The sequence below is a fragment of the Anabrus simplex genome, chromosome 1 (assembly GCF_040414725.1).
Source record: "Anabrus simplex isolate iqAnaSimp1 chromosome 1, ASM4041472v1, whole genome shotgun sequence".
NCBI lineage: Eukaryota > Metazoa > Arthropoda > Insecta > Orthoptera > Tettigoniidae > Anabrus > Anabrus simplex.
Window position 1 is genome coordinate 1,585,840,158 of NC_090265.1, and position 9,689 is coordinate 1,585,849,846.

The window sequence follows — 9,689 nt, forward strand, 5'->3', positions numbered from 1 at the left end:
GTAAATTACATATGTTAGGTATAGGTAAAGCCATAGAGCAACTCGTGCCAGGCATATCAGTAGAGGATTTAAATGATTTCACATGACCAAGAATAGCCTCTACCTCCTTCCCTAAAAATTCACCACCTTTGTTTCAACAGCATTCTGTGCCTGAGCAATTCTCTTTTAGAAATATCAGCTCAAAATGAAGTTAAACTTGTGAATATACTGTATTATTTCCATTGCCATAGATAATGACATTCTTATTTCGCTGATTAAGGATATCTTAGGAGCTGTACTGCCTGACAAACGGAGTGTTCCCAGATGTTTGAAAAGCTGCACTAATTAGACTCATCCCGAAGAGCTCCTTCATATTATCGTCCAGTATCCATCCTACCACCCTTGTCCAAGGTGCTTGAATGTCTACTTCACACGCACACAAGTTACTGAATACCTTACCAAGCATTCCCTCCTCAACCCCTTCCAATAATAGCTTCAGAAAAAGACAGCACTACAGCAGCATTATTGTGAGTGACAGATGATATCAGACATGCAGCAGACCAACAGGACGTGACTCTGCTGACATTATTAGACCCTTGACACTGTCTACCCTCAGGTACTACTACAGGAACTTCGAGAACTAAATTTTAATAGAGCGCCACTTTGATTTTTTTCCTCATATCTTGAAAATTATTGGTAACTTGTGACAGTGGGAGAGGTGAGTTCAGGATGGCAAAGTAAGTCCCTCGGTGTCCCTCAGGGATTGGTCCTCGGACCACTGTTATTTTTCTGCAAATTACAAGTGTATGCAGATTATGTATGGTTTTAATACCGGTACCATTCAAAACCGAGTGATATAGTGTAATTATTAGAATAAATTATACCGTACAACATCTTAGTGACTATGTAAATAAAAACAGCTTATTGATAAACCCAAATAAAACTCAAGTTATTATTATCGGTAAAGATCTGTATTCCCTCAAGCAATGGGACATCAATTAAATCATGCCCTACTTTACTTCAGTGACTAACTTAAAGAGTTATGACAGAAACTCTAAATTGGACTCAAGCGATGAGCACATGTAATAATATTCATAAATTCTTATACCTATTGAAACAGTTCTGTAATGTATTCTCTGTTCAACTTAAATTACAACTAATTTGCTCTCTGATACTGTAGCACTGTGTTGACTGAAATAGCCTACTACAGTAACAAGAAACTGGAACAGCTGCATAAGATACATCTTTAATTTGCAATATAATGCTCATATATCACCTTATTATAAGGAGCTGTTGTGACTTCAAATGCATCAGCACCATGAACTTCACGTGTTATCACTTCTACACAAAATACCTTCCACTAATACTCCCAACTATCTTTCTTCGCCTTTTTCTTACCTCTTGTCCTTTCATAACCATAATATAAGATCTGGCTCCTCACTTGCCTTACCCATAAACTGCACTGCTGTACACAACCGCTCCTTCATAATCTCTGCATCCAGGTCATGGAATTCTCTACCTGCGAACATTAGGGATGTTCCCTCTTGTCACAAGTTTAAAGTGGCTTGCTGTGAGCACCTGCTGAGTAGATCCTTCTGACTTGCTGGGTAATTGTTGAATGAACAAGGTGATTGAATGGATTACTGTAGTTGCCTCATTTAAGTGCTTTTTAGTTATTTTAAAATAAAGGGCTCTATTATTATTGTTGTTGCTATTAATATTACCTTATATATAGTATGTTATTTGTATTTATAATTATAAGTTATGAAGATGTATACTCTTCTAGTGGTTAGTGTAAGAAGGACCTTGATTCTTAATTTCCCCGCAAATAAAGGCATTATCTCTATCTATCTATTTATCTATCTAACCTACATGATTTCCTAGTAGTAATAGAACTTTTTTCTTTCTTTTAGATTGCATGTATTTGGACGAGACAGCACTATTCGACCAGGCTGGCTTACAGTTGGACCTGAGCTTACCAACAGCAACTTCAATGCTGACCTTTATTTGAGTTATTTTTCAAATGGGCAGACCACAACAGGCTGCACAGAGCGGATTGAAGCATTACGTCCCAAGTCTCCGCCTCCAAAGGGAAAAGGTGCACCAGGAGGCCGTGGTAGAGGAGGCCCTTCAAGAGGTGGCTTCTCACGTGGAAGAGGGCGAGGAAGATAGTCTTGTACTGTTAAAAAGTGTGATTTAATGAACATGTATATTATATGTGTGAGGAAATCACATTTATGAAATGTTATAAACATTGCTAGACATTGTGGAATATAATGTCACTTAGATTATCACTCCCTATCCTAGATTCACTGTCCATTTACTTCATTCCATCTCATTTGCCACTTCCATTTTTTTATTCAACGACACAAGGACATCGCCATCATTTTCTACTTGTCCTTTAAAGGATTGCTACTATCCTTTTCTTGTCTCATTGTAATCGATACCTCTGTAATAATAAAGAAATCATATTTATATTGTGATTAGTGCCTGTTTTGGAGTAATATGGTAATAATATATCATATACTATATTGCTAATAGAATGGATCGACCGAGCAGCTCTCTGTGTCGGTGCGACATGAAACAAATTGCGGAAAGAAAAAAAGAAAGAAAGAAAAAGAATGGATTAGACTGCTCTTTCATTTCCAAAAAGTCAGCTGCTGGTTTCTCAGGTGATTTTCCTGTTTCCGTTGAGGTCCATCAGGAGTCTGCTCTTTCACAACCTCTGCATCACAGTCATGGATATCACCACAAGAGATGTGCAGAAAACCTCACCTTGTACTTCACTGCATGCCTCTGAAGATAAGACTAAAAGTCCAAGCATGGAATGACCCTCTTGCAGAAGTCTGCCTAAGGTTCAGCATCAAGAAATCAGAATATCTGACTATAGATCTAAATTATTTGGATACTATCAAAATCTGCGCTGTTGACCTACTAATGATAAGGACAGTTAAGTACCTTGGCTCAACAATTGCTACTGAGGTAACTCCTCACTGGTGAAATTATTAACTACTTGAACAATGCATGTCTTAAATGGCACAAATGGCACTTCATGACCATTGTGCTGTCTGATAAGAAGATACCAGACCAACTCAAGTAAAAAATATAACGTTCTGTAGTCTGCCCAGTTGCCCTGTATGGTGCTTGTCAAAAGAAGTGAAACAGTGACTTGGCTTCATGGAAACAATTCTCAGATAGACATCTAGCCTGACACTTCATGATCATGGCACAAATGACGTAAGTTTACTGGCAGTATGGAGAGGCACCAGTCGGTGAAATGATGAGAGAAAGCCGTTTTCGCTGGGACAGGCAAGTACCCAGAGCAGAAGCAGCATTATTGGCAAAGTAAGTCTTGCAAGTACACGGGAAACAACTAATATAGTCATGTGATCGTCTCTGTCGTGTCCGGTTCCATGGCTAAATGGTTAGCGTGTTGGTCTTTGGTCCAGGGGATCCCAGGTTTGATTCCTGATCGGGTCGGGGATTTTAACCTTCATTTGTCAATTCCAGTGGTGTTTGTGTCGTCTTCATCCTTAGAATCCATCATAGGTAGAGCTCCATCCTCACAGACGCATGGGTCTCCTATATGGCATCAACTTAAAAGATCTGCACCAGACCTCTTTGGAGACTACACGCCTTTATTATTATTATTATTATTATTATTACATATTTCTCATATAATTTAAGAAAGTTTCAGAGGAATTATGAGATTCTTAAATAGATCTGTGAAAAGATCAGAAGTACGTTTATCTGAATAAATTATTGGAAAATTTATGTATTGTCGATTATCTTGAAAAAATGTGGTCTTACATTAATTTTTTCTCTATCTACTGTACCTGTGGAATGAATATCTTTCAACTTGGTGCTCATGGCATATTAAGCTTTTCTAGAATGGGAGTTTACTGTTCATTTCTGTATTTTATTCTTCTCAGTTTGTTTGCTATTTCCAATGCTTTGCTGTGTAATTCATCTTACCTAGCTACATTCCTTAACTCTATAGATTTTCTACAATTTTCTTGCTTTGCTGATATTCTGTTCTTGAAGACTGTCAATGCATTGAAAGAGAATGAATTAGGGGTAATATATTATCAAGGCACATTCATAATACAACAATATGAAGTTTAGAAAATTGTTAAGATCTTTTGCTTCCGCAGTTTCTGTTTTCTTTCATGCTGTTGGAAACAATTAGAATCTGTTGCAGAATGTAATAATGTGGAAGCATATTTGAAGCATTGAACATCAAGCTGCTTTGAATTTGAATTTGTGGGTCTAAGGTGAACACGGATGCATCCTACCAGAGATCCTTCCAAAGCCTAATTCAGCAGTATCCAGTCACATGACTGGTATTCAGTGTGGATGCTCGTTCGTTTATAATAATGCTAGCATGAAGATCTTACTATACAGGGTGGACCATGTAAGCTGAGAATGTACAATATCTGAAAAACTAAGCTTTGTATAAAGAACTGTCTGGAATAAAAGTTGCTTGATATTAAGGGGGAAAGAACATGTTATTTGTCGTGTTTTATTTGGAGAACATTTGGATGGTCGTTAAGTACATGGTTCTGTCCCTGGTGTAGACAATGCAACATTGATGACAGGTAGGTACACAGAGTAATATCAGTTATTGCATACGCATCAGATCTTAGCGTAATAAATGTTCAGTTATGCCCTTCTGCCTCAATGCGTCTTCCAACTCTGTGAATGAACGATTGATGTGTCCGTAAAAGCATGTTTCCATCAGTACTGGCACAAGCATTTTGTATGTGTGTTTTCATGTTGTTCGGAGTCATTGGTTTTTCACAATACACTCAATCTTTCAGGTAAACCCATAAGAAAAAGTCCGGGGATGTAAGGTCAGGGAACCGAGCAGGCCAATCGATGGGACCCGCGCGTCCTATCGAACGATTGTGGTAACTATTATTTAAAATATCCCGAGCAATACGTGCATAGTACGCAGGGCATCCGTCGTGCTGATACCACATTTGCTTCCTTGTTTCTGATGGTACATCTTCCAACAATAATGGCAACACCTCCATTAAAAATACCTGTACTTTGCACCTGTTAAGGTGCCATCAATGAAGTATGGTCCAGTTACCTTAGCACGCAAAATCCCACACCACCCATTAACCGACCAGGGTCTTTGACGTTCCACTTCTCATAACCATTCGATTGTCCACAGCCCAATAGTGCATATTGTATCGATTTACTTCACAATGATTTGTGAGTGTACACTCGTCACTAAATAATACTACCTGAAAAAGTTAATATTATTCTGCAGTCTGTCCTGTGCCCACCTACAGAACGTTAGTCTATATATAAAATCATCACCATGTAGTTCTTGATGTTATGACATATGGTAGGGATAGAATTTATACCTTTTCAGTATTCTGAGGACACTGCAGCTAGCACCGCAACTGCCCTATCGTCATCTGTAGCAGTTCGTCTGTGCCTCCTTTTCTTCGGCTGTACACTACCTTCTTCGATGGATTGCTTTATCACACGATAAAATGAAGCTCTTGATGGAGTTCTTCTATAAGGTAACCTTCCCGCGTACACAAGAATAGTCAGTTCCACATCTCTCCTTGATTCATCGTATATGCAAACCATTTCCACTTTGTTTTGTTTCAAGTTTCAAGGAGTGTAAGTGTCTGCCTCCGCAGCATTTTGATTTTTGGGCCAGTAACTTTAACCTGTGTTTTGCTTCCCACCAAGGCCCGGTAGAATGAGTATTCGATACTCCTGTAAAATTCTTTATGTTAAGTGGTTAGACCGTTGAGTGTCTTAAGACAGTGAATTCTGTTTGTATTGTAAAATGTAGGTTGTGCCTTGAGAGGCCTGAAAAGTGTAAATTTTGGTGAGCAAAGACGCTCGGGTTGTAAATGTGGAAGTTTGCCTTGAGGAGGCAATAAGAGTATAAGGTTCGGAGCGCAGTCTCCTAGATAATTCATAGAGTATGGATGCTCTATTTTGTAGAGGTGTTAGTAAAACTCTGTAAATGAAAGTGGGAGATCTGTCTCCTTGACTCTTGAGTGGATGGAGCAATGGTGCTCAAGTAACATTTGTAAAATTGGGAGCTTCAAGCTCAGATGATTGACAAATTTTGTTGATTTTCTGATTTCTCCTACTTTGTATTTAAACTACTGTACCTGAAATCTTGTTCTGTCACTGATTGACTTGTTTTGTTCAAATTTAGCTTCTGAAAAAAAAAAAAAACAGCCCAAAAGAAATATAACTCTAATTTTAAAGCTTTTAATTAATCTTTAGATTGTAGTAGATAGACCCATTCATGCCAGTACCTTCTTTCACCTCTGCCCACCACGGAATCCCCGTAACAGAAATAACAGTATATAATATTGTCACTGATCTCACCACCAAACAACACTTAATACAGCAAGAGCACTACGCACGATCAGGGATCAGTAAACATTAAAATAATAACATAATATTTCAGGAAGACTTACCAACTCATGATCCCCAAGTAAAGTCGTCGCATAGTGTAGAAGGCTGGGCACAAGAGGTCAAGCGGAACACGAGGTACATTTTACCATATTATTATTATTAAAATTCTGACTGAAATAACAAGACTTATTCCAATAAGAGAATAAATACTTTAATTAAAAGAATAACCTCAAACTCCGACAACAACGAATAATAGAAATTAAGAAAAGTAACCAAATTATTATTTAAATCCTTGAAAACAGTGTGAACAATTAAAAAAACTCGGGCAAGGTTTTGGAGATAAATTAATAACTATGACAATAGAATCCTTTTAAAATATTCAATGGAATTAATTTTTGAATAAATAACCATCGCTGGCTATAAGAAACAATGATTAGGCAATTAAAGTCAAAACAATTCCTAATGACTACCAGAGTAACCTCAAATTAAAATAACACAACGATACAGGCACAAACAAGGTTAAATAACCATGGATAGGTAGGTAAAATCTTGAGAAATATATAGACATAACATCTGCAAAGTAATAATAGAATAATCATATAAGGTTTTAAAATCCCCTAACTCCTTGAACGGTAAGTAAATTAAATACAGTCAGCAAAATCAAACCACCCAACTGTACACCAGAAGAATAGATCATGATTACACACGGTGTACTTCAAATGTCACCTTCAACAACGAACCCGACACTCAAATGTCAAAATCAAAAAGGCATACGCCCACAAAACGTTTACTCTAAGTTACCATGGCAACAACACACATGACACACCAACAAAATGGCAGCCATAAAACAACTTCAGTAGTCATTAGAAAAATGCCTTCACATTAGCATTTTATGCACGATCTAGGTGGTTGTGAGATAAACAGAACCTATACAAATAATTTGATTAATTAAAGAGAAATACACTTAAACCACCAGATCAAGAGTTACACCCATTACATATATATTAATATAGCTGTTAGGAGCTCCTTAACGTTAGCCTAAAATACCACTTAAAACCTTGAAGTAAATATTCAATTAAATTACCACCTTACAAATTCATATAAGCCCCATCTTAATTATCAATACATTACACAATTATGATATGACCTGAATTATTAAGTCCAGTTTTCTTCAAATTTGAATAAACGGTAACCCTTTAACATCCATAAAACCAGACGTGTTCCCGTTGCACTTCCGTAGTAACTTTCATGGTTGAATCCAATGGTTACTCTGGTTTTGAAGAAATACGATAATAGACCAAAGCTACTTACAGTTGTCGGCGAGGTTATTTTAAATTAAAAATCCAATTTGACAGGCTTCACGCCAAGTTGGTGATTGACTTAACCAGGATGGAACCTCCTCATCATTTCTTCTTATCTTATTTTCAGAATAATTAGCTTCACCAGCAGCAGTTCATGACAACCTTCCTTCTTCAACTCGATCAAAAACAAACGAGTCACGAGGCATTGTCTCCTGTCATGAGTTGACGATCGAGTCAGTTTCGTAGGATACCGCAAGATGGCATCAGCATACAGTCAGCCTCTCAGACAAGCACATATCTAACAGCACGGATGCGTTCTCCGAGCAAACACAGGATGAGGTGACATTTTAATAACTCTCAGCCAACTCAATGGACCCAAATCTCGTAATTGCATTACGCAGAGATACAAAACAGTTCATGGGTCGAGTAGAATAATTAAAACTCCATTATAGCCTCCCCCCCAGAAGGAGCAACATGGGATTGGGCGTAACAGGCGAGAACCGAAGAAAAATAATCTTCATTATATTCTTACTTAATGGTGTTGCAACTAACAAGCTTTGAGGCCAGGTAAGATTTTCCTAGGATTCAGAAGAACGAGCAATACAACGGTTTCTCAGGACATTAATGTTCATCTAAGTCCCCGAACCAAGTCTGCGTATAACATGAACACACATACCTCTACACAGTATTTATCTCTTAACACTGGAACAGTTAATTATGAAGGAGTAGCACACGAACCATTAGGGTTTTTCCCATCATATGACACAAGATTTCATTTAGACACATCTTACACTGAGGGAAAACAGGTCACATATTACTAGAAACATAGGAAGGATTGTTTCATTAAAATAATTCTGGGGCTTCAATTTTAGGGAAAGGCACGATTTCTTTGGCAATAGCAAATTTACAGAGAAGGACACAGCTCAAAAGAAGAAAAGATAAGAAAAGGCAAGGAAACATAAGTATCTTCAAGTAATGAGTCAGTGCACCAAAATACTACATTAATAAATTAAGTACTGTTTACCAAACTAATCACTTCATCATCAAATATGAAACCACTCAAACATGAACATCGCAACACAACAAAATGCAAGCACGACATAACACGAATGATCCAGGGAAGGCATTAATCAAATTATCATACATAACGGAGGCATAAGGAATAAATATTACACATCAAATCCAATTAAGTCGCAGCGTCACACCCATAGAATCACGAATCAGTGAGTAATTCCAGCATTGTAAAGCTTCAATTTTACTACCCAATAACTGAATTTCTTTCTAACTCATTAGGTTAATCCTTCATATATACCATACCTTAACTATTAGAAGAAGAAGTAAGAAGAAGACATCAATTGGACTCACAGAAGAGTATCACAATAATGACAAGGCTAAAGAACCACAGCGATTTAATGGAATTAAGGACTTCGATATTACTAAGCCAGGATAAACTCATCAGAGACAGTTGGAGACCTCGAGCTCGAGAATCAGATGGACAGTACCCGTAAGGTTTGTCATCAACAACAGCTCTAACAAGGAACACCAAGCCATGCATACCACAACACCATCAACCATAGAAGAAACCAAGGGAGAGTGATAGCCCAGAAAGGAAACACAATAGGGTACACAATCTGAATTCATCAATTAAACCAATTTCACAACATTATCAATAATACACACTACACCATGGACCCCTAAAATAAAATTAAAGATAATGCAACATGCCACTATCAGATGATCAATAGGAAATTAAGGAGCGGTAATCAAACATCATACGCTACCGATTATCCATAATGGATCTCAAGTTAAGGGTGTAATAATAAGTAATACCCACAGATACTCACTGCCGCTCTGCAGTCAATGGTACCACTCCAAAACATTACCAAACAAGGTGAACACAATATAAACTGTTGGTAATAATCCGGATCAATCAAGAGGCTCTATGGAACTACGGAGTAGGAGATAACTCAACGCTACACCATAATCACATAGTGGGTCCATGAGTTCAAC

The 9,689-nt window shown here is 37.6% G+C and overlaps 1 protein-coding gene across 1 annotated transcript in view; it reads left to right on the top strand.

The window, feature by feature from the left end:
• The window catches only part of Mettl14 (methyltransferase like 14), a 154,646-nt gene extending 150,156 nt beyond the window's left edge, over nucleotides 1-4,490 (top strand). The window contains exon 8 of the mRNA XM_067138222.2: nucleotides 1,893-4,490. Within this exon, the coding sequence (XP_066994323.1) occupies nucleotides 1,893-2,151 (259 nt within the window). The 3' untranslated portion in view covers nucleotides 2,152-4,490. The remainder of the gene's footprint in view (nucleotides 1-1,892) is intronic.
• Nucleotides 4,491-9,689: the final 5,199 nt, after the last annotated feature.